Source organism: Microtus ochrogaster, unplaced genomic scaffold (genome assembly GCF_000317375.1).
Source record: "Microtus ochrogaster isolate Prairie Vole_2 unplaced genomic scaffold, MicOch1.0 UNK81, whole genome shotgun sequence".
NCBI lineage: Eukaryota > Metazoa > Chordata > Mammalia > Rodentia > Cricetidae > Microtus > Microtus ochrogaster.
The window spans coordinates 414,452-439,282 of NW_004949179.1; the positions used below are offsets into that span (position 1 = coordinate 414,452).

At 47.4% G+C, this 24,831-nt stretch overlaps 2 protein-coding genes across 4 annotated transcripts in view; one reads left to right on the forward strand and one right to left on the reverse strand.

Annotated features, from left to right (window-relative positions):
- The window catches only part of Mau2 (MAU2 sister chromatid cohesion factor), a 23,893-nt gene extending 6,493 nt beyond the window's left edge, over positions 1-17,400 (reverse strand). For all 3 annotated transcript variants that reach the window (XM_005370520.2, XM_026777701.1, XM_005370521.3), the window contains exons 1-12: positions 16,972-17,400; positions 9,390-9,407; positions 8,828-8,893; positions 7,131-7,226; positions 6,267-6,361; positions 4,645-4,672; positions 4,150-4,305; positions 2,983-3,129; positions 2,825-2,915; positions 2,070-2,173; positions 1,624-1,701; positions 1,273-1,338 (exon numbers count right to left, since the gene is read on the reverse strand). In XM_005370520.2, coding sequence (XP_005370577.1) covers positions 1,273-1,338; positions 1,624-1,701; positions 2,070-2,173; positions 2,825-2,915; positions 2,983-3,129; positions 4,150-4,305; positions 4,645-4,672; positions 6,267-6,361; positions 7,131-7,226; positions 8,828-8,893; positions 9,390-9,407; positions 16,972-17,265 — 1,239 coding nt within the window. In that variant the 5' untranslated portion in view covers positions 17,266-17,400. The remainder of the gene's footprint in view (positions 1-1,272; positions 1,339-1,623; positions 1,702-2,069; positions 2,174-2,824; positions 2,916-2,982; positions 3,130-4,149; positions 4,306-4,644; positions 4,673-6,266; positions 6,362-7,130; positions 7,227-8,827; positions 8,894-9,389; positions 9,408-16,971) is intronic.
- Positions 17,401-17,559: 159 nt separating this feature from the next.
- The window catches only part of Sugp1 (SURP and G-patch domain containing 1), a 32,110-nt gene continuing 24,838 nt past the window's right edge, over positions 17,560-24,831 (forward strand). Inside the window, exons 1-2 of the mRNA XM_005370524.2 lie at positions 17,560-17,660; positions 22,758-22,929. Coding sequence (XP_005370581.1) covers positions 17,627-17,660; positions 22,758-22,929 — 206 coding nt within the window. The 5' untranslated portion in view covers positions 17,560-17,626. The remainder of the gene's footprint in view (positions 17,661-22,757; positions 22,930-24,831) is intronic.

Sequence of the window (24,831 nt, forward strand, 5' to 3'; positions counted from 1 at the left end):
TAACCTCTGAGCCATCTCTCCAGCCCTCTGAGATATCCTCTTAAAAACTATGAGCAGGGGCTGCAGTTCAGCAGTCTAGCACTTGCCTGGGATGTGTGAAATCCTGGGTTTGATCTCCAGTGTGGGACTGAAGGGAGAAAGAATATGGAATTCTAAGCAGTCCAGATTCCTGTAGTGAGCACGTCCAGTGATGTACAGGACCTTCAGCACGCCGGGCACACAAAAACCCAGAGTACCCTTCCCTGGCCTGAGCTGCAGCAAGCAGTACTGGGCTGTCAGTTGTGGGCAATAGGAAGAGCCTCAGTTTGAGGGTGAGGTCCACGTCGGCCTTAGCTCATCCCCTCCCATGGATTCTCCAAAAGGCCTTAGCATATGATTTCAGCGCTGTGTTGCTAGGCCAAAGCCATATGGAGAAGTAAGACAACCACTAAGAATGTGAGGCTCTTGGCATTGAAGAAGGACCTTGATAGTACAGCAGAAGGACCTGAGGCTAGAACCAGTGGAGGTGGCAGCCAGGTGGCTCTTCACATAGCACCCACATACATGTAGCCCACCAAGGAAAGGAACCCCCATCCCAGTCAGAGAGATGCCCCAGTCAGCCACCTTGCTCATAGAACAGAACCCTGTTCATTAAAATCTCTACTAGGGGCTTCCTGGGGGAATGGGTCAGTAGGCCCCATTTCCTGCAAGGACATTGATGCCAAGATAAGGGACATTCTTCCCTGGTCCTGGGTCAGGTGGGCAGAACTGGGAAGTAAGCTGGCCCAAGAGGCATCCGGGCTACTCTAGGAAAAATGTAGGTCAGCAGCCTAAGGGTATAGGTGCCTTGTGTGGGAGCCCCATTCTCTGAAGTAAAACCCATCCCTGAGCACCTATTGAGGAACTTAGGTAGGATAAAGGCACATCCAAGGCACTGGTCATGCATACAATGTGACTCTACATAACTTCAGAACCAATTGTGACCCCAGGAGGACCATAAACTGACACAGCCTGAGGGTGTTCTGGCACTTACTAGGTGTCAAAGTGGCCACTCAGTGTTCCTATGGCCCTGATACATATGTCCGTCCCTCTTATCTGTCCAGGGTATCTAAGAACCTTCACCCCATCAGCTTCCATGTCAACAAGAACCGTGTCACTGTCGTGGTCAGTGTCAGGCCGGCTACAGAGAATGTAGGCTCAAAGCCTACGGCTCTAGCAGCAGACCTAAGTAGTTTCCATCCTCACTGAGGGGTACCCAATTTAACATATTGCTGCTCCAGGAGTCAGCCTTACCCGCAGGGCTGTGGTGAATTGGGCTTCAGCATTGTCCATGCAGTTCACAGAGACACAGTACAGGCCCTGCAAGGACAGGGATAGATGTAGGGCAGTTTTAAGAGTGACCCTGGACAAGTACAGTGTTTACCTGGGCCTCTGGGATGAGCTTCATACTATTGTAAAGGAGGTCCCTCCCCTTGACAGAATGAAGCTCACTAGGAACATCTGGATTCTAACTGAATAGTGTCACAGGGGAATTTACTGGGACATCCGGAGTCTTTCAGGGTGGATCACCTACATTCTTTGTTAGATATGTTCTGGGCTCGGGATTCTGGCAAGAGCAGGGCCCAGCACCCAGGGCACACTTACCAGCAGTGTGTGTAACTGGGCAGCATGGTTGGAGAAGAGCCGGGGGGACTGTTGGCACAGCTGGCAGACCTGGGAAATCTGAGGAGAGAATGGAGGTCACTGCCTGCCCTGGGCCCAGTATAGACTCAAGGCTGGAAGACATGCTTGCCAAACTAGGGTCAAAGTCCTGGAAGGAGAAGTTGTCACAGGGAGGAAGGTGACCCTGATCTCCTTTCTCCTTGCCCAGCTTCAACTGAGTACTTTGGCTATAAAGTGACTTTCCAATGTTCTCAGAAAGGTGGGCACCCCAGTCACATCACAATGTTCCCTGAGCATGCAAGTTTAGGGAGCCAGGCCACTGGCTTTACATTAGATTATACAGTTCACTCTGCTAAAGTGAACCTCCCCTCTTGACAAACAGGCCCCTACCCATGTCGGCTCCCACCATCCTGTTCTGTGCTCGCTACCTCCTGTAGTGCAGTGGCCTTGTGGCCTGTGACGAGCCGGCACATGATGATATGCTCTAGCAGGATCACTTGGAAGGACGACAGGATGGGGCTGCAGTCCAGCACTGGGGACAGGAGGCAAGGATGAGCATGTAGGCATGGCCCCACAGGGCCCTTCCCACCTAGATAAAGCCACTGTGAAGTGTCCCAAGGCTGAGAAATCCCCACTGGGTGGTACTCAGGTACAGCAGGGACTTAGCAAGTACAGGTCCTGCCCTGGACCAAAGGACACTCTAGGCTGAGGACTATGCCATACACAGGTCAGCTCTACAGAGGCCGGCACAGCCGCTACCCCAGTTAAGAGCTCAAGAACCTGCTGAAAGGATTCTTCAAGATGTCTTGAACTGTGCATGCCTGGGCCAGGATCCAACCTATGAGGAACCTAGGCAGCTCTTGGCAGCTCTGCACAGCTCTCCTTAGGAAGGAGAGGAAGAGGAGCCTATTCCATGCCAGATCTAGCTTAAGGGAAAGAGAAGTAGTTCTACAGGCTCTGGTGTTCCCAGCTCACTTCTCCCTTCAGCAGTGCTGAGGAAGGCACAGGACCAAAGTGGTTTAGAGCAATACTAAGGCCATGTGCAACCTGAGATGCATAAAGTAAAGCGTGTGCACAAAACCCCCTGACTCTGGAGACTTCAGAGCAAGTAGGTAAGGGTTACCCTGGCCTCCCTGGGTATGGACATGGAATTGTGTGGGGTCCCCACACAGGTGGCACTTACTCTTGAGCTTTTCTAACTGCATGAGTGCCTTGTCTGTGTATTTCTGAGCCTTCTCCAGGTAGCCAGCCTGCATCGAATGCATCACTGTGACCTGCAAGGAAAGCGGGCGGTGGTCATAGGGCCCTCTCCCAGCCCAGGCCCAGGGTGGTGGGACTCACCAGGTAGACAAGCACACACATGTGCTCCTTGGGCAGCCAGTGGAAGAGGTCAGCAGGGTTGCTGGGCAGGATCTCATCGTCGTGTAGCGTGGAGATGGTCTGGATGCACTGCTGCAGCTGTTTCAGGCATGGCTTGACACTCTTCACCTGCGGCACGCATGCTTCAGCAATACATCCCTTGAGGCCTAGCAATCTTGTCCAGCTCATGCATGGGTCCTCCCTGTCCATGAGTCTACCTTACCAGGTCCAGGCTACTCTTTGGCAGGGAGCACAGATCCTGGCTGGGTTACACTTGGCTTCTCACAGATAGAAGCCTTGTGGGCATTGCAGCTTCTACCAACCCTCCTGTCTGCCATCCTGAGCTTCTCAGGATAGCTGTGGCTCTCAGCAGTCAAAACTAACCCATATCTGCCATGTTTCCCATGCTGTATGAAAAGCTATGCCCAACAGAAACACAGGAAAGCCCTTACTAACAATAAGCTCACTGAGCCCTCCCTGGTCCCCACAACACTGGCCCAGTACCAAAGAGGGGGTGCAGTCAATGGAACCATAGGAACAGGCAAGGGCCAAGACAGGCAAGGTGGAGCTGGGCGGTGATGGCGCACGCCTTTAATCCCAGCACTCGGGAGGCAGAGGCAGGTGGATCTCTGTGAGTTCGAGACCAGCCTGGTCTACAAGAGCTAGTTCCAGGACAGGAACCAAAACCACAGAGAAACCCTGTCTCGAAAAACCAAAAAAAAAAAAAAAAAAAAAAAAAAAAAAAAAAAAAAAAAAAAAAAAAAAAAAAAAAAGACAGGCAAGGTGGCTTCCATACATCATAGGCTGATGCCATCACAGACACAGGTGTCAGGTTTTCAATGCAGCCATTAAGCCACACCAAGGTTCCTACTAACCCTCACAATGCTGCTGTAAGCTGAGAAAGGGGAGCCTGCTACACGACTCCCCTAGAGACCCCCAACTATGTGTGCACTCAATGGATGTGGGGTCACACATTCTTACTCAAATGAGAACAGAACCACTAAAATAAACTCTGTCATCTGAGTACCCTATACCTTTGGGTGGTTGAACTGTACCCGTGCTAGAGCATCTGTGTAAGTGCACTCACCAACATGCAACAATGAGACCACATCATAAGTAATCCCTTCCCTTGTCTGAGAGACAACACACCTGCCCAGCATCCAGGTAGTGGGTCACCTGCAGCACCAGGAAGAAGACACGCAGGGACTCCTTCTGGATGGGGTTGCCCTGCCAGTTCTCCACGATTTGCCCACACAGTGTGAGCAATGGGTGCACCTCTTGCAGTTTGCGCTCCATCAGCAGCAACTGGAAGGGATGGTGAGCGGGATATCACTGTCACCAGTCCAACAGCTTAGGAACCTCCCCCCAGACGGCAGAGCTGGGAGCAATAATGTCAGGAATGGCAACGCTTGCCTTTAACCCCAGCACTCGGGAGACAGAGGCAGGCAGATATCTGTGAGTTGAGGCCAGCAGCCTGGTCTACTTACAGAATTCTAGGACAGCCAGGGATACATAGAGACCTTGTCTCAAATAAACAAAGCTAGATACAACAAAGGAACTGTACAGGGGGCTCCACAGCAGGCTTCCTCAATAGCACACCTACTACCTGAAGCCATACAGCTGCACCCACCAGTCTTGACTTACCATCCCCTTGCTGAGCAGGAATAGTGCCCTGGAAAAGAGACAAGACATCAGGGTTGAAGGACACCAGGAAGTCTGGGGATCAAAAAGGCTGCCCCTCAGAGAGGTGTGTTTAATAATATAACCCTTTAGTGTGCTGCATTTTGTTCTCATTTATATTTATGGTATTTTGGGGAGGGTATGAGGCTATTCTCATGTAAGCCAGGTTGGCCTCAAACTTGATATGCAGCTGAGGATGACCATGAATATTTTTTCTGGGGGTTGACATGCTGGGAATTGAACTTAAGGTCTTACACTGTCACCATACTACCAATTTAACTTTGAACTTAGGAACAAAAAATCAACTGGGCATGGTGGAACACACCTTTGATCCCAGCACTTAAGAGGCAGAGACAGGTAGATGGATCTTTGTTAAGTTCAAGCCCGTACTGGTCTATATATGGAATTCCAAGACAGTCGGAGCTACATAAGAGAAACTTTGTCTCAAAAAACAAAGAATACACACACACACACACACACACAAATTTACTTTTGTTATGTCTATGTGTGAGTGCCTACATGTGCAAATGCATCCAAAGAGGCCACAGGGGTGTGTTAGATAAGATAACTAGGAACTGGAGTTATAAGAAACGGTGACTCTCCTAATGTAGGTGCTGAGGAGTAAATCTGGGTTTGGAATGCTCTTAAACAATGATCCACCCCTCTACTTTCTCAGTCTTCAACTTGGGATCTTTCTTCTTTGGATCCTCCACCTTCAGCACCTATTATTTTACATGATGCAGACATACCTGTGAGCATTACAAAAGGTCAGAGGGCCAAGTTCTGGGCAGAGTAGAAGATGGCACCCTCAAATCACCTTAATGCTCAACACAGCAGATATGGGCGTGACACAGAGGATGCATGAAACAGGAACTGGCTTGGGCTGTCACTACCTCATCTGTGAACTGGGTTGTGCTCTCCCCGCCCAGGTCCCTCTCTGGATTAAGGGCATAAACTCATAACACTGGAAAGGTCAATGTTCTTTCCTCTCCTCCTCCACAGGTCATAGGGTTCCTAAGACCTGTCCTAGCCCCTACTCCTTGGACTTTCCCAAGTAGATCTACATACATGGTGAAACTGAGGACAGGAACTCCCACAACAGGGCAGGTTGGTTTCTCATACCAATGCTAGCCCACTTTACTTTGCCTCACTCTTCAACAAGTGCAGCATGCAGAATCACAGCTGGCTGTCAAGGAGACCCTATACAATAAAGCCTAGACAAATCCTACCAGAACTCCCCATTTCAAGAGATTTGGAAACTACATGTACAAGTGCAAATCTGTCATCCCAAAGAGAGGCTGAGGCAGAAGAATTAAAACAAGTAGTTGGGGTTCATCCTGGAATACAGTAGTGACAGACAGCCTGATTCAAAGATATCAGAGAGAAACTGCCAGTACCAGCTCTACCAATGAGATACTGGCCCTGCCTTCCCTGCTAGCAATTCATGTCTCATGAATTGATAGGCTACTTGCTAAGACTGATTATATGGTTCACAACACCAGAGACCACCTTCACACACCAAGATGCCATGTTTAGGGTCAGTAGCAGGACAGCCGAGCAGGAGGAAAAGGACGGGCTCAGCCTACCTTGTATATTCAGATCCCACCACTCGGGCATACTCAGCCCCCACGCCCAGGAGGTCACAGGCTGATACCAGATCCTTCTCCAGTGTGTGCAGTTGCTAAAGAGGAGAAAAAGCAATGACCACGGCTGTCAATGCCCATCCTCAGAACTTGGCCAGGTTTGGCTGAGCCTCCTACATCAGCACAGTCACTACAGTGCAGGTTTGGAGTTCAAGCACCAAGACAGCCATCAGTGATAACTGCTAGGAAAACAGTTGGGCAAACACGACTCATGATGTCATTTCAGACTGCACAGAACCAGCAGTCTGGGCTCTCAGGCAGACCCAGTGCATACCAGGTGGGTTACTAGGAAGGGCTCCTTCAGGAGCAGGGGAATAAGGATGCTTCAAATCGGAAGCCTGAACAACTGAAAGAGAGACAAATACAGCTAATCCCTGGAAAGGCACATGCAGCTCCTTGGTATAGAGCGCAGCTCCCTTGCACATAGTGTCATGTAGCTGCCCAGCCCACTTCCTCAGCTGCTGGCAACAGTACATGGGAGGCTGCAAAGAGACAATGTGAGCATGGGAACCTAAGGGGACCTCTTGGGGAAAGGTTCTCAAGTCCAGTATCTTTGGCTATGTGGGGATAGGGCTGTATCACAGGAGACAGGAGACACGACAGATGGCTAGGTCAAGGGCAGACAACACCAGCAAGGGGTCATCCAGGTGCCCCAGAGATAGAGGTGTAGACAGGATGAGGGAAGAAAAGGTGACTGACAGAGTGGAACAACCTGTCCCCATATGGCAGCCAGGAGGCACCCAAGGGGAGCCTGTGTGACTGGTACTTGAGTTCATGCCCTAAGGTCTCATTCGCTCCTGTACTCACGGCGAGCTGGAAGAGGAGGCGGCAGTGCCAGTATGGCGTCTGCTGTGAGATCTGGATGGCTTTCCGCAGCAGTGGCTTCGCTGCATCCACCGAGTTCTGAAAGGAAATGGTTTCAAGTTCAAGGAGGACAAGCTGGCAGTCACATGCATGGGACCCCGATGCAGCCGCTGCCACTTGATGGGATGAGGTGGGAATGCAAGTACAGTGTACTTGCCGCTTGGGGAAAGTCTACATGCTTCTGAAATCACATCTTGATAGGTGTGATGCTTTACACCTGTTTATCAATGCTTGGGAATCTGAAGCAGGACTACCCGTGAGAGCAAGGCCAGCCTAAGCTACAGTGTGATACTGTGTCCAAAAAAAAAAAAAAAATTTAGACTATAAAAGACAAGCATGGTGGATCATGCCTTTAATCTCAGTATTAGGGAGGGAGATCTCTGTGAGTTCAAAACCAGCCTGGTCTACATAGTAAGTTCCAGGACAGCCAGAGCTATGTAGAGAGATCCTGTCCCCAAAAGAAAATAACAATATAAAAACAAACCTCAAAAAGAAAAAAAAAGAAAAAAAGAAAACCCCCCAAAAGAAAACCAAACAAAAAGTTTAGAATATAATATAAAATATAATAGCTTCTCATTCAGACATGTATGGTAGGCACCTTAGGTTGGGATCTCAGTACTAAGGAAGCTAATGCAGGAAGTATGGATCTGAAGCCAGTTCATGTTACACAGCAAATTCTAGGCCAGCTAGGGGTAGGTACATAGTGAGACTGCGTCTCAAAAACAACTTACACATATACACACATAGACACACACACACATTTGGTATTGGGCCTGGTGGTGCACACCTTTAATACTAGCACTTGGAAGGCAGGCAGGTGAATCATTATGAGTTTGAGGCCAGCCTGCTCTACACAGCCACATCTATGCCAGCCAAGGCTACAAACTAGGACCCTGTCTCAAAACACCCCCACAAAAAAAATCCAACAACAGAAACACCAAACCCAAAATGAAACCCAAAACCACACACACAACTATTTGGGAAAAGCAGAGAGATGGCTCTGGCTTGGGTTCAGTTCCCAGCACTCACACGGCAGCTCACAACCATTTGTCAGTCCAGGGATCTCATATCCTCTTCTAAACTCTGGACAATTGGCAAGGATGTGGTACACTCACATACACGAAGTATTTATACCCATAAAATAAAAATAAATAACAAAATCTGAAGGGTGGGGGTGCAGTTTGGTGTTAGAAGGTATCTATTTAGCAGGCTTAAGGCCCTGGTATCCCCTGGACCACAAAAAAAGATACAAGGAAAAGTTGCACCTTTAAGAATACTGGACAAGTGTGTTGAGTCACTTCTATTGCAGTAGGCAGTATACACTGGGAGGGGAGAGGCACAGGACCAGAGCTCAGTGGCAGTGTCTTTCTAGTACAGGTGAGACACTCACTGGTTTCTGTCCCTAGCCCTGAATTAGTAAAGAAAGGAATAAAAGTATGAGCAAGCCACACACAAGCTGCAGCACTCCACAGAAGGGCTCTGAGCACCTTGTGGTTCTGGTGTTTGCAACAATCATGGGGTGAATTCCCAGGGTCTCCGAGGGCTGAACACAATGTGAATTTCTACCCAACTGGAAACCATAACCTCCCGCCCAGGAGATGGGGAGACTTCGCTTTCAGAACCAGTTAACATGTTCTCACCTCTTGACAATACAGCTCTGACAACAAGCTTGCTGCCTCAAATTTAACATCTTCAAACTGTGGGATCTGGAGAAGGCCAGCTAAGGAAGTACAATGCAAAGACATCTCTTTGTTTATCTTATTTTTGTTTTAGAAGACAGGGTTTCTCTGTGTAGACCAGGCTGGCCTTGAACTCACAGAGATCCACTTGCCTCTGCATCCCTAGTCCTGGAATTAAAGGCGTGCATCACTATAGCCTGGTGCAAAGTTCTCTTTAAAAAGGGCCAAAGTCCTCCTCCTCCACATTATAGGGCAAGCAGAGGAGCCACGTTGGGGCAGAATGAAGACCTTGCAACCCAGAGTGGTGGCTAGCTTCCAGGGCAGTGAGGGCACATGGTACGCCAGGGAAGGGAGGGATTTCTAGTTTTTACCACTGGCTTTTCATTCAAGCAGAACATCCCCCCTCAAGAGCACAGTACAGGGCCTTGCTCAATGGCAGCACACTTGTTTAGCAAGCCCCAGGCCCTTGGTTCCACCCCTAGCAAGGCACACCCCCCAACACACACAAACAAGAAAAGGATACTTGCTGTGATATCAACCACTGAAAGAGAAAGAAAAAGGATTAATTAATTTTGAGGCAAATGCTTGGTGCCTGGCTATGTGGTTCATGCTGGGGCTGGCAATCATCCCCAAGAAGTGTGGGGAAGCGGTGCGTGTGCTTCTTCCCCTATAATCTGATCGTGGGAATGGAAGCTGCAGGACACTTGGTAGATGCCTAACAAAGAGGGGATTTATCCTTCTAACATCAGACAAGAAGCGAATGCTCCCACATACTCCAGGGAGGGGATCCCAGGGTGATCTTGGCCACATTCCACAAGTCAGCAGAGATGATGGTCTGGCAGAAAGCTTGGACATTCAGCAAAGGTTTGCTCAAGAGTGAGTTACAATAGGGGAGGGGGTTGGTGTATGGGGACAAGTTCCTCCTGAGGAAGCAGCATATTAAATAGGCTTGAAGAGGGCAGAGCTAGTCTCAGAAGGGAATGCCAGTGTGGACAGCAGCTGGTCAACCTGAGAAGGTACACTGAAACATCTTCAAAACAAAACAAACAACAAAAAACCCTGGTTACTATTGTTACTGTTCTCCCAGAGGACTCATCATGTTGGCTCACAACCACCCACAATCCCAGCTTCTCAACACCTTTAGTCTCCACAGGCACCTACATTCAGGTGTGTACACAGAGACAAAAAAACACACATAAAAATAACTAGCTGGGTATAGTGGTACACACCTTTAATCTCAACACAAGAAGCAGAGACAGGTGGATCTTTATGAGTTTGAGGCCAGACTGGTCTAGACAGCTAGCCAAAGCTAAACAGTGAAACCCTGTTTCCAAACAAATAAGTAAATAAATAAAAGTATTTGGAGGGCCAGTTTTGACTTAGGGAACCACTGTGTCTCAAGCTACATGTTGCAACAGGTTCCTAGCTAGTGTGCCATGCAGTGTACAGTCATTTGGATCTTCGGGGACTTCCTAAGAACACACCTAATACTGAACTGCCAATCTAGGGTCCAAAAAACAGTTACCAAATAACTAACATTTGAGAGGAGCCTGACAGGTGTGGATAGGTGGACTGGGCCCTTGAACATCCCACTGTCTCAAAAGGCCATACAAGATGGGGCACTTGAGCAGGGCGATGGTGGCCTTTAATCCCAGCACTCGGGAGGCAGAGGCAGGTGAGTTCGAGACCAGCCTGGTCTACAGAGCTAGTTCCAGGACAGGCTCCAAAGCCACAGGGAAACCCTGTCTCGAAACCCCCCCCCCAAAAAAAAAGATGGGGCACTTGATGCTGGGCTTTGAAGGCTGGAGTAGGATGTGAGCACAGGGCTCTGCAGGAAAGGGGAAGTAAGAAAGGAACCAAGACCTGGACTAGCAGGGGTGGCAAGGCTGGCTGTTTAGTGCCACACATGCAGCAGTGGCTGGGAGTCCACCCTTGGGTGTGAAATCTGACCCAGTAGGGAGGAAGTACCTGCTCAAATTATTTTTTTTTAATAAAAGCTTACTTATTTATATGATTTCTTTACATGTATGCGTGTGTGTGTGTATTCAATAGCCCATGAATGTAAAGGTCAGTTCTTTTCAATCATGCTCTTCCCCTTTCTCCCTTATTCCCTTGAGACAGAAGGAAGGTAGGCGCTAGCAGCCAGCAAGCCCTAGGCCCCTCAGCAGCCACAGCACTGTGGTTCCCAGTGGGGTTATGTGCACATGTCAGCTCTTTTATATGGAGACTGAGATCTGCACTCAGGATCTCACTCTTCAACAGCAACAGTTTTAAGCCAGTGAGCATTTACTCAGTCTCATGTTTTTTGGTTTTTGAGGCAAGATCATGTCAGCCTTGAATTAATAGCATTTTCTGCCTCAGCCTCAAAAGTACAGGGAGTATATGGATGAGGCAGCACACCCAGCTGACAGGCTTCTTATCCATAGAAAACAAAGTAACAAAATAATAATAATAAAACAAAACAAAAAAAACTCGGATCAACTTGAGTAGCTATTGATTGCTACAATCATGACTGGAAACAGCAAGCTTCCCTAATGTCTTGCTATGGGCAGCTAAAGCTCTGGAACTGCTTCCAGCCAACACCTGAGGGTGGGCATAAAGAAATCAGTAGAGGGGTGGACAAGATGGCTCACTGGGTAAAGGTTCTTGCCACCAAACCTAGCACCTGAGAGAGCAGACTTCCACAAGTTGTCCTCTGAGCTGCACACATGCTCTGTGTACACACATGCACACACTTAACAATGTGAAAAAGGAAATAAGGAGGTCAAACACTAAAAACAGTACTTTGAAGATGACGTGGAGGAGGCAAGCAGGAGGAATCAGAATGAAAGGCGATGCTGACTTTAGTTCCTTAAGTCAGAGGGGACAAAGAGAGTGAGAGAGAGGAGAGAGCAGAAAAGAAAACAGGAAGAAGCACAGGTTGTTGTCCATGGAGCCGCTCTGCATGATAGCTGAGGCGTGGGCATGGGTTTCTATCCCAGGCCTATACAGCATGTACTCTAGTATGATCAAAACCCAGGAGAGAAAGAGCTGCTCAGGCATCAAGAGAGAGGGAAGAAACTCCCAGGCCAACCGGCGAGTAACAGTGCCTGACCAGTGGAACTAGAGTTGTTTTTCAGGTCAGATGAGCAAAGCCATTATCATAGAGTAGCTGGGGCAGGTGCAGCACAAACCTACAGCCCAATATGGAAGCCCAGGAAGGTCACTCAAGCCTGGGTGATTGAGACCATCTTGGCCAACTCCACCTAACAAAGCAACCCACAGAAAGCCAGTCATCAGCAGGGTGTCCTCAACCAGGCCAAAGACTAACTGTAGATGCAAAAAGCAACAGTTCCTCTCTTCTCTGCAGCTTCCAAACGGGGAGCACCTAAGAATGGCGTTGCCCACTGCAGGTCCAGAGACAAAAGGGATCATGAGATCAAAAGAACAAACTTTGAGGTCGCAGAGTTAGAAGTAGAATGCACACAGTAGGATGCATATCAAGTGTGCAACAAGAACCTAGGTTCAATCCACAGCACTACAAATTAAATAAAGAAGGTTGAAGATGCTCATTCAGCAAGTACTCCCCGAGTTTTGACAGCCAGCACCCACATAAACAAGGTGCTGAGCTGCAAGCCTGGAATTCCAGCTCTGGGAAGCAGAGACAAGAGGATATCTGGGCTTATTGATAGTCAGTCTACCCAACTGGTTAGCTCCAGGTTCAGTTTTCATTCCTGTCTCAAAACTGAAGGAGAGAAGCTAGAGAAATGGCTTAGAGGTTAAGAGCACTGGTTGCTCTTTTATAGGTCTGAGTTCAATTCCCAGCAACAACATGGTGGCTCACAACCATCTGTAATGAGATCTGGTGTCCTCTTTTGGTGTGCAGGTATACATGCAGGCAAAATACCGTATATATAATAAATAAATCTCTATAGCTCTGGCTGTCCTGTAACTTATAGGTCTGGCCTCAAACTCACAGAGACCCGCCTGCCTCTGCCTCCAAAGTGTTGAGACTAAAGGCATGTGCCACCATCACCCGGAATAATAAATGAATCTTAAAAAAAAAATTAAGGAGAAAATGCCTTGATACCACCCATAATCTTTCAGTGCTATGGCAGATGGACAGACCACTGAAATGAGGCTGTCTGCTTGAAGGATGGGTGTGAAAATGAGGACGAAGTCACATTTTGGCTTTGAAGACAAGACCAAATTCGCACAGAAACGGCAGGCTCTGTCTGACAGGATGCAGCTCACAATGCCTGCAGCAGCAGCTTTCCAAGCTCTGCAGCAAGGCAGGCAAATACTGTGCAGATGAGAGCTCAGACCATCATAGCCGGCTGGAGCGTTTCAGAGCAATGAGAATCCCCACATGTCAAGATCCCACAAATACTCTAAAAAGGATGGCTTCATACCCCTATTCTCTCTCTGTCTCTCTGACACACACACACACACACACACACACACACACACACAGACAGAGACAGAGACAAAGAAAGAGAGAGAGAGATAGGGTGAAATTTTTGCCCTTCTCTTATTTACAGGATTTCCCAAAATCCCAAGTGGTACTGGGAAGTCAGGGTAAGACTAACACTCCTGGGGTTGAAGAGATGGTTCAGCAGTTAAAAGCACTGGTTGCTCTTCCAGGGGACCTGGGGTTCAATTCCCAGTTCACAACTGCCTATAATTCTAGTTCTAGGATCTGCTACCCTCACACAGATATACATGCAGGCAAAACATCAGTGCCATAAAAACAAACAAACAAAAGACTAACACTCCACCTCAATTTTCCCACATACCCAATTAAATCACGACAAAACATGGTCTCTTTCTCAAAATACCTTATTCCGAACTTACTGTATCTTGTTGCTGTACTATCCACTTCACTGATAGGTGACTGACTAGACATCAGGCACCTATTTATGAGCTGCTGAATGCAGCACTGCAGTACTGTACTTGAAACCTGAAATATCCGCTAAAGGGTACTTACAGGAGAGGGTCAACAGGTGGGACTAGCTACAGCGTGACCATGCTGACAAAGGTCAGCAAGGGAAGGAGGGAACAGAATGTACAATTTCAAACCTAAGAACCAAAGCCAAGTGTGGTTTCTAAAAGAACCTAATTACACTTTTAGTTTTTTAAAGAAAAGGGCACCTTGTTGTGTGGCTCAGGTTAACTTGGAATTCCTGGGCTCACTGAATCCCAATTTCAGGGCTCTAAGTGGCTCTAAGTGACTATGGTCTGTGTGTGATTCATGCTAGTATTCTTACCGAGTGGGTCCAAGAGAGGAGAGAGTGAAGCTCATAGCTGTGCTTTGGGGAAAGTGCAGTGAGAATAAATGAAGGGGCTGGTGATAGAGTTTAGGAGCAGAGTGGCTTACAGACAGGGTCCATGGGTCACTCCCAAGGGGGAGAAAGGGAGTTATACATGCCACTTTAAATGAAACTCACTCAAACTTTGAATGGAGGAGTAGTTGAGATTAACAGGACTTCCAGGTACTGAGCTGGGATGACCTATGAAGGGCACCATATGATTCTGTGGGAGACCCCTCAGGAGTCAGGTTTCAGTTACTACTCTCAAAGCCAAGAGCTAAAAGAGAGCAACTGCAGGCATGATGGCACAGGCTGAGTGGATGAAATACAGGCTACACTGACACCCAAGGAAAAAAAGGGAGGGAGAGAGGTGGTGGGATTAGCTGCTCTGAACAAGAAAGAAAAGCAGCCAGATCCTGGCAGTCTCCAGCCTGCACCTACACTAAAGCCTGGCCCTTGGCAGGATCACCTCACTCACTACTGCCCTGGCCTCTCCAATCCACTGCTGGCCACATGCATTCCTTGTTATTGACCTGAATCTCGGAGTGGGTTCACTGGCTCGCACCATTCAAATGTCACTCTCATCCAAATAAGAGATACCTGCATGCCCACTGACCCAACGGGCCGACATCAACTCTATACTTCCTGTGGTCCAGTTCACAGCTCTCATACTATCAGGTTTACTGACTGTTAGTCTCACTAAAGAAAAAGCTTACATAGGTAGTCACTGTTTCAGTTAGCTAATACCCAGAGTCCAAAACAGGCTTGACACTCAATGTCAAGGGGAACAAGAAGCTCCTTGATGAATAAAAGAAAACGCAAAACAAAAGACCAATTTTTTTTTTTTTTTTTTTTTTGGTTTTTCGAGACAGGGTTTCTCTGTGGCTTTGGAGCCTGTCCTGGCACTAGCTCTGTAGACCAGGCTGGTCTCGAACTCACAGAGATCCGCCTGCCTCTGCCTCCCGCTCCCGAGAGCTGGGATTAAAGGCGTGCGCCACCATCGCCCGGCGCAAAACAAAAGAAAAATAAAAACAAAACAAAAAACTTCACTAACGCAATAATCACTATCTTGGTCTAGTATGGGAACTGGTGATCATTAAACTGAAGGAGCTAGAGAGATGGCTCAGTAGTTAACAGCACACAATGCTCTGCACAGGACCCAAGTTCTCTTCCCAAGACCTCCACTAGGCAGCTCACATACGACTCTGACTCGGACTCAAGGCCTCTGACCTCAGTGGGCACAACATTTATATACATATACTCACACACATAATTAATAATTAAATCTTTAAGATATTCACAAATTTAATTTGAGCCCAGATCTTTCTTTCTTTCTTTCTTTCTTTCTTTTTTTGATATTTTCGAGACAGGGTTTCTTTGTGAAATAGCCTTGGTTGTCCTGGAACTCACTCTTGTAGACCAGGTTGATCTTGAGTTCACAGAGATCCGCCTGCCTCTGCCTCCCCAAGTGCTGGGATTAAAGATGTGCGCCACCCCTGCCCGGCTCCAGGTTTTGTTTCCTTCCTTCATCATCAGAGTCTTCTATGTAGCCCTGGATGTTCTGCAGCACTCAGATTTTGTGTACCTGTCTCCTAAGTGCTAGGATTAGAGGTTCCACCACCACACCCAGTGCATTTTATTTTTAAAATTAATTTTATTATTTGTGTGTGTGTGTATGAGTACAGGCACATGTTGAAGTCAGAAGACAACGTTTGGGAGTCAGTTCTCACCTTCTAACGTGGGTTCTAAGGATTGAATTCAAGTTATTAGGCTTGTGCTGCAAAAGCCTTTAACCACTGAGTCTTCCAGCCAGACCTACTTTTTTTCTTTGAGGCAGTCTTGCTACTGTAGCCCAGGCTAGCCTTGTGCTGATCATCCTCCTGCCTCTACGGTGAGTGCTTGCATTCTAAGCATGAGCAACTATACCTGGAATCTCAGTACCTGATTGCTGGGAATTCTGAGGCCATTCTATGGTACATGGTAAGACCCAGCCCCCATAAACAAAAACAAAACCTCACGGGGTGATCTTTGCTAAACCACATCATCTCACTGTATTGTTTCACGCTGGAAAAAAAGGAAGTTAGCTGTCAGGATTAGAAGTGTACAGCCTGGGAAACAAGGATTCTGAGCCCCTCCTGAAGGCAATTTCCTTAGTCTGACTTAGTCAGACTGCGGATCATCACATTTAAAGACCCGAGATGACCCAAGGAGCTCCTTCAATCAGAACGGAGATAGGTGAACGGCAGAAAGGAGGCGGAGGTGGGAAAGGGACGGTTTCTATGAGAAGAAACATGTCTACAGCCACGGAGTATATTGAGGAGAGGAATGACAGCTATCTCTTCCAATTCTGTGAAGCACCAAGTTGTCACAAGACAAGCTGGAGGTGAGTGGGGCTCCTTCAAAGACAGAGCACTACGTGTCGGGAGAAGGCGGCACCAACGACGGGACCGACCTCCAGACCCCGGTGGAGCAACTGACTCCGCGATCTACATCCTTTGCTTCCTCACAGGACAGGTCTCAACTTCCCCAGTAGCCTTGGCACAAAGGACAGACTGGAGACCCAGGCAGCTGAGGGACCAGAAAGGAGCTTCCAGGCTGACGCTCTGGCCAACGATCCCACTGCCATCCAAACGAGATCCCCGACGCGGGAACCCCGTCCTTGCTAAGGCACAACTTCCCCCGGTCCCCGCCGAGAGGGCGTGACGGAGTCCTGTCTGTCAGCACAGGTGAGGGCGAGGCCTCCGGGAGCCCTAAACCCGGTGGAGGCGGAGAGGGCGCCCCCGCGCCCCCGGCCCGCCCGCCGGCCCGCACGCTCACCGCCTTCTCCAAGTGGCTGCGCGCCTGCTCGCTATTCTTCGTGTGGTGGTAAAGCACCGAGCCGAGCTGCAGATGCGTACGGGCCTCGATCCGCTGAGGCGGCTTGAACGGAAACACGGCCTGCAGGCAGTGAACGCACAGGCGGATCTTGGGCGGGCTGGACGTGCGGAAATGCTCGGCGAACCCCAGGAGAGCCAAATACCACGACTCGGCTGCCTCGGCCTGCGCTGCTTGAGCCGCGGCCACCTGCGCGGCCGCCGCCGCCTGCGCCGCCGCTGCCGCCTGTGCCGCCATCTTGGCCTGCACAACAACAAGCCGCCTCCACAGAGAGGCGGAAGCATCTCAAGGGGCGGGGCCTGGCTCTCCTCGCGGTTCTCGCGAGAACTTCTGCGCAAGGTATTCTGGGATTTACAGTGTCTATTCGCAGTGGCTGCGACTGAGGGAGAGTCTGAGGAGAGGACGACGCCTCTGCATCCTCGGGACCGAGAGTGACACACCTTCCTGAATCGACGCCGGAGTTTTTGTGGAGAAGATTCTTGGTGTCCTAGAAGGGGTTGGACGTGTCGACGGAAGAAGACTACATTTCCCATCAGACCAAGCGCACTATAACTGAGTCTCCCTCCTCTCAGGTGGCGCCGGAGCATTGTGGGATTGGATGAGTCTCAAGATGGACAACCGGGATGTTGCAGGTAACAGCCCCCGCCTTCTCTCCGGCCCCGGGTTTCCCGCGGCTGCACGTTCCCCTCTTCACCCCCTTTTCTGTCGCAGGCCTGACACGCGGACTCTTTGCCTCAGCCCCTCGGCCACCTGCGGTAACGGCGTGTGCACCCCTTTCGTCGCCCGAGACCCCAGACTCGGCTTGCTGGCCGCTCACCCGGGGCTGAGGAGAATCCCGTGTCTTCCCCAGAGGCCTAGGCGCCGGGTGGCCCCGCGCGGGCCTTCCCAATGCCTGCTCTCGGGCCGGTGCCATCCATAGCGGCCAGCCGAGGACAGCCTTGCTGCCCCTTCAGGTGGCAGCTTCCCTTTGTGGAAAAAGAAAAATCTGCGTTTCAGAATTGCAGCGGGGCAGCCAGGGAGGGCACGGTCTCGCACGCTATGGAAGCCCACTTGGCCACGGGGCTAGCATATGCCTCTAGGACAGGATGCAGTGGCCCTTCCCCGTCTGCTCCCACAAGTCCTGTGTGCCAAGCTCCGGGGAGCAGATTTCACAAAGAACTAATTCTTGTGACGAGGTCTGGCTTGGATGTTGCTAATACACTGAAGGCCAGGGAAGGCTCTAAGTTTTATTTATTTACTTATTTGTATTTATTTATGTCTTGCGTGAGAGTACGCGCGTGGGTTCCCACGGAGACTAGAGAGGATTTCGGATCCCCCGGAACCTGGATGTTTGTTGGCATCTCAACTTGAGGCTCCTACAGAAGCAGCCTGCACTCTTAACCACTGAGCCGTCTCTCCAAGTCCATGAAAGGCCTCTCTTGAGCACAGGTGTTTGAAATGTTATCTATAGGACGGCAGAGGTTTCCCCTCAGAGGAGTGGACTGGGATTGCCGTAAAGAAATGGAGATAACCAGGGAAGCCAGCTGTGATAGTGCCTGGGAGTCAGCTTTGCTTTCAACATGTGCAACTGAAGGGCTGTCGAGACATCTCAGTGGTTAAAGTGCTTGCTCCGGGTTATGAGAACCAAGCTTCCCGTCTCCAGCACTAGTGTAAAATCTAGATGGAACTACAGCACTGTGGGCTCCTGGGGCTTGGCGGCAGAGTCCTCGTTGAAACAGAGTGCTCAAGGTTCTGTGAGCTCCTCTGTCCCAAAATATTAGGTAGAGACAGAAGCAGTGGTGTACACCTTTAATCCCAAAATCTGAAGAGGCAGGTGGACCTCGGAATTGAGGAACAGCCAGGTCTATACAAGAAAGAGGCAGGCAGATCTCTGTGAGTTCGAGGCCAGCCTGGTCTACCAGAGGTAGATCCAGGACCGCTAGGACTGTGACACAGAGAAACCCTGTCGAAAAACCAAAAAAGTGTTGTTGTTCTTGCAGAGGACCTAAGTCTGATTCCTGGCACACATGTGTTGACTCGCAATCTTTCATAATTAGGTACCAGGCTGGCCTTGAACTCAAAATAATTTTTTTAATTAGGAAAATAGAATTTCCCTGGAAACGTTTGGACTGCAATGCTGTTTTTGTTTTTGTTTTGAGACAAGATCTCGTTACATAGCTGTGGCTGGCCTTGAACTCACATAGATGTGTCTGCTTCTACCTCCCCAGTGCTGGGATATAAAGGCTGTGCTACCGGTTCAATGAAGCAAAGTCTCACTAAGCCCCTGCTTGTCGGGAAAGCATGCACCTCCTGACTTTGGATGGCTGCGGTACAGTACCACATTTGGTACTGTCATCTTTGCTTGAACCCAGCAATTTGTCTTGGTCATCTTTCTTTCTGTGCACTTTCTGTATGTCAGAATAATCATCCTGTCCCCAAAGTCATTAAAACCAGGGCTGGAAGCAGTTAAGAGCACTGACTGTTTTTCCAGAGGTCTTGAATTCAATTCCCAGCAACCATCTCTAAAGAGATCTGGTGCCCTCTTCTGGCATACAGGCACATATGCAGGCAGAACTCTATACATAATAAATAAATTATTGAAAAAAAAGCACTGCCGGGCAGTGGTGGTGCACGCCTTTAATCCTAGCACTTGGGAGGCAGAGGCAGGCGGATCTCTGTGAGTTCAAGGCCAGCCTAGTCTACAAACCCTGTTTCGAAAAACCAAAAAAAAAAAAAAAAACCAAAAAAAAAAAAAAAAAACAAAGTTGGCTGATGAGATAACCCACACTTGTAATCAGAACACTAAAGCTGTGACCCTTTAATATAGTTTTCATATTGTGGTGGCTCCCCACCATAAAATTATTTTGTTGTTACTTCATAACTGTAATTTTGCTACTGTTATGAATCAAAATGCAAATACTTGATATGCGACCCCTGTAAAAGGGTTATTTGACCCCCAAAAGGCTCGCGATCCACAGATCGAGAACCACTGTTTTTTGTTTGTTTGTTTGTTTGTTTGGTTTTGGTTTTTCCGAGACAGGTTTCTCCGTGTAGCTTTGAAGCCTATCCTGGAATTCACTCTGTAGACCAGGCTGGCCTTGAAATCACAGAGATAGAGGAGGATTTAGAGATGTTTATCACTTAAGAGTGTGATTTGCAAGCACTGCCGGGCAGTGGTGGTGCACGCCTTTAATCCCAGCACTCGGGAAGCAGAGGCAGGCGGATCTCTGTGAGTTCGAGACCAGCCTGGTCTACAGAACTAGTTCCAGGACAGGCTCCAAAGCCACAGAGAAACCCTGTCTCGAAAAAACCAAAAAAAAAAAAAAAAAAAAGAGTATGATTTGCAGGGAGCAAAATGGAATAGATACTCCATCCCAAAAGGTTGAATTGAACCACTCTGTCACTAAACAGCTACAGGTTTGAAGCCTGACCTCAGACCATTGCTTTTGAGGTACAGATAGGAAGTTCAACATTATTCTTGGCTGTACAGTGAGTTTGAGATAAATCTGAACTATATGAGAACTAAATAAATTCAAATAAACTACCTGTGGAGGGCTGAAGAAATGGATCACTAGATAAAGTCCTTACTATACAAGCATGAGGACCTGAACTTGATGTCCAGAATTCATGGCTGCCTTATAACACAGTTTGTAATCCTTATGCTCCTATTACCAGAAGAGATAGGAGGCAAAGCCAAGATGTTTCCTGGAAGCTTACAAAGGACCTAGCCTGGAATGCATAGCTTTGAGCATCAAGAGCCTATGTCTTGGGCTAGAGAGATGGCTCAGAGGTTAAGAGCACTGCCTGTTCTTTCAGAGGTCCTGAGTTTAATTCCCAGCAGCCACATGGTGGCTGACAACCATCTATAATGAGATCTAATGCCTTCTCTTGTGTGCAGGCATGAATGCACATAGAACAATGTATAAATAATAAATCTTAAAAAAAAAAAAAAAGAACCTGTGTCTCAATGTGGAAGATAGGGTATCAGGTGTAGCACGAATAATAAAAACCCAGAGACAGATACTAGCATTCAACCTGAAGATCAGAAAAGCAAAGCAGCCAAACCACTAGAGAAATTTTACCTCTACCAAGGCTGGGGGGCCACAGGCTAAACCTCTCTCTCTTATTTTATATTTACTCTAGTACTGGGATTAAAGGCATGAGCCTATACTGCTTGGATTTGTTTTCAGCAATGATCTTGTGTAACCCAGGGTGACCTTGAACTCACAGAGATCCATCTGCACCTTTCCCAAATTCTGGGATTAAAGGTGTGTGCTACCACTGCCTAACCTCTAGTGGCTTAGCTTTGCCCTCCTGATCTTTAGCCAGTCTTTACTTATTAAAACATAAATAAAATATCACTATATTTCCCATTTTTTATCTAAAATAAAAAAGGAGGCTATAACTGTTGTAGTGAGGAGGGCGGGGCTGTGTCCCGCCACCCAGCCGCCCACATGGCTAGCTTATGCCCCGAAATAATTACACGGAAACTGTATTCTTTTAAACACTGCCTGGCCCATTAGTTCCAGCCTCTTATTGGCTAGCTCTTACATATTGACCTAACCCATTTCTAATAATCTGTGTAGTCCACGAGGTGGCTTACCAGGGAAGATCTTAACCTGCGGCTGTGTTGGGAGTGAGAATCATGGCGACTCCTTGACTCAGCTTCTTTCTCCCAGCATTCTGTTCTGTTTACTCCGCCTACCTAATTTTATGTACTATTAAAGGGCCAAGGCAGTCTCTACTTAACCAATGAAATTAACACAAAACAGAAGACTCTCCCCCATCATTTCCCCTTTTTCTGTTAAAACAAAAAAGAAAGGCTTTCATTTTAACATAGTAAGATTACATATAACAAAACAGTTATCAAGTAAGAATTATAGTTAGAATATTTATAACTAAGGAAAACTATAAGTAACCATTCTTCAACTCCATCAAAGACTCCAGAAGGATATAATAATAGGTGACTAATTACTAGCCTGTATTTCTTTATTATCCTAAACAGTTGGTAATGATAACTTTCAAGGACTAGAAATTTGCATTACATTGTTAAATGTGTTGTATAGTAAAAATGTATATGCAGTATGTTTTAACAAAATTAATCTCAATATACAAAATTTGTATATGTTATACAAAAGTCCAATACAATATAAAACATTTAAAACTGGTAGCTTTTTTTTAAGTAGATTCAGTAGTCTGCCTTTTTATCTATATCCTCCTTTTTTTCTTTTCAGAGTAGAGTCAGATCCCCTGGAACTGGAGTTACTAATGTTTGTGAGCCTACATGTGGGTCCTGGAATTAAACCTGGGTCCTCTGGAAGAACAGTCAGTGCTCTTAATTTTCCAGCCCCAATCTTCTTGCCTTAACCTCCTGAGTGCTGAGGTTATAGATATATACCATTCACCCAGGCATTCATCCTGAGCACACAGTCCACAAACTGAGCTATGTTTTCAGCATTGCAGCAGGGTTTTACTGTGTAGATGAGGCTGGCCTTCTTCCTCAGCCTGCTACCAACCTTCCAGCTAACTTTTCATGTTATGTCTCTTGCCTTCAAAGTCAGAGTCCTCATCACTTCTGTTTAGAGCCTAGCACAATGCTATATACATGGCAGATTATTCTGTAAGCGTTTGTTGAAGAAATGAACAAGTGACCATTTGAGTCCCCTGAGCATTTGTAGTTGTCTGGTCCATCATTGCTGTTAGACAATGGAGCAAAAGTGTTTTCTGATCCCTGTCTTTTCTCTCCCCAGGAAAGGCTAATCGTTGGTTCGGGATGGCACAGCCCAAGTCTGGAAAGATGAATATGAACATCCTCCACCAGGAAGAGCTCATCGCTCAGAAGAAGAGGGAGATCGAGGCCAGAATGGAACAGAAAGCCAGGCAGAGTCATGCGTCCAGTCCACAGCCCCCTCATCCTGGGGAGTAAGTGGATTCTGAGGTTTAGGGCTGCAGAGTCTGAGTGCGGCGGGATGGTGTGACAGTAAAAGTGGGGATTAGTGTGCAGAGACTCCAGGGTAGTGCTCCGTCCCTGTGAACCCAGAGCTTTAGAGGAAAAGGCAGGAACATCCCAAATTGAAGGTCATATGGGTACTGGAACAGACTGGCTGTCTGTTAAGTTCAAGGCCAACCTGGTCAGTATGAGAACTTGTTTCAGAAAACAAAAGCCCATTATGATCCTGTGTGCTTAGATTACAGGCCTTGCATTGCTATTATCACCATAGTTCAGTGGTATTAAGTTTATTCCCAGATTAGGGTATGGCTCAGTGGTAGAGTGCTTGCCTAGCCTACTTGAGGCCTTGCGTTACATCTTTGGAAATGGGGAAAAAATGGAGGGGGCATCATATGTATCCTAAACATGTATGTGCTTTTTATATTTTAAATTTTAGTTTGTATTTATATATGTGTGCTTGCTCATGTATGTACCCATGTGTAGACCAGGGGACAACCTTGGGTCTCTTTCCTTAGGAGCTGTTTATATTTTGATTGTCTTTTTTGTTTTTCAAGACGGAGTTTCTTTCAGATAAGCATGAGTGTCACCTGGCATTTTATTTCATTTTATTTTATTTTATTTTATTTTATTTTATTTTATTTTATTTTGAGACAGGGTCTTACTATGTAATCCAGGCTGGCCTAGAATTTGCTATGTAGACCAGGTTGGCCTTGAATTTACAGAGATCCACCTGCCTCTGCCTTCTAAGTGTTGGTATTAAAGCCACATACTTAATTGTTTTTGAGATAAACTTCTCACTGACCTATAACTCACCAATTAGCATTCAACAAACCCAAGGGATACTCCTGTCTCTGCACACCATTCTTCCTGGCTTTTCACATGGATTCTGAGAATGGAGCTCCAGTCTTCCCTTTCACGTGGCAAGCACTCACTTGAGCTGTCCCAGTTTTTGAGACAAGGTTTTCTTGTGTCGCTCCTTAGTTTTGGGATCACACAGTCTCAGCAGCTGAGTTTTATCTTCTCTGCATATTCACTAAGCAACACGTTGACAGGTGATCGCATGGCATCTGTGTGCAGTAGTCACTCTAAGTCATCTAGAGATCATTAACAGGACACAGGAGGACTGTGTCCCATGCAGATGCCATGCAGTTTTACCTAGGCGCAGGAGTAGTGTGAGGACAATGCCAGGGTCTGACTAGGGTCCTCCAGGGCCTCAGCCACTAAGCAGGAGACTGCTTTCTGAGCAGAGGCTTCTCTGGTTCTTCAGAAAGCTTTGAATTTTTGCTTTTGTCTTGATATTAAAACCAAGAAGCAACCAAGGACCTTTTCATTGTTAAACTTGGTAAGAACCTGTGAACCAACAAGATGGCTCAGTGGGTAAAGATGCTTGTTGCCAAGCCTATGACCTAGGTGAGTTCAATCCCTGGTACACACTGATAGCTTTTAGATCCTGCAAGTTGTCTGACCTCCACATATGCCATGGTACACAGAACTATAACGCACATACAATAAATAAATGTTATTTAATAAATTTTAAATTCTTTCTGAAAATATTTATTTCATTATTTTGTGTGTATGAGTGTTTTGCCTTCATTTATGTTTGTATATCATGTGCATACTTAGTGCCTGAGGAGGTCAGAAGAGGAGGACATCAGCTCTCCTGGAACTGGAGTGATAGATGTGAGCTACCATGTGGGTGCTGAGAATCAAACCAGGTCATTTGCAAGAATAGCAAATGCTCTTATCCACTGAGCCAACTCTTTAGCCCCTTTAAAAATATTTTTTTTTAATTTATTTATTTATTAAGGATTTCTGCCTCCTCGCTGCCACCGCCTCCCATTTCCCTCCCCCTCCCCCGATCAAGTCCCTCTCCC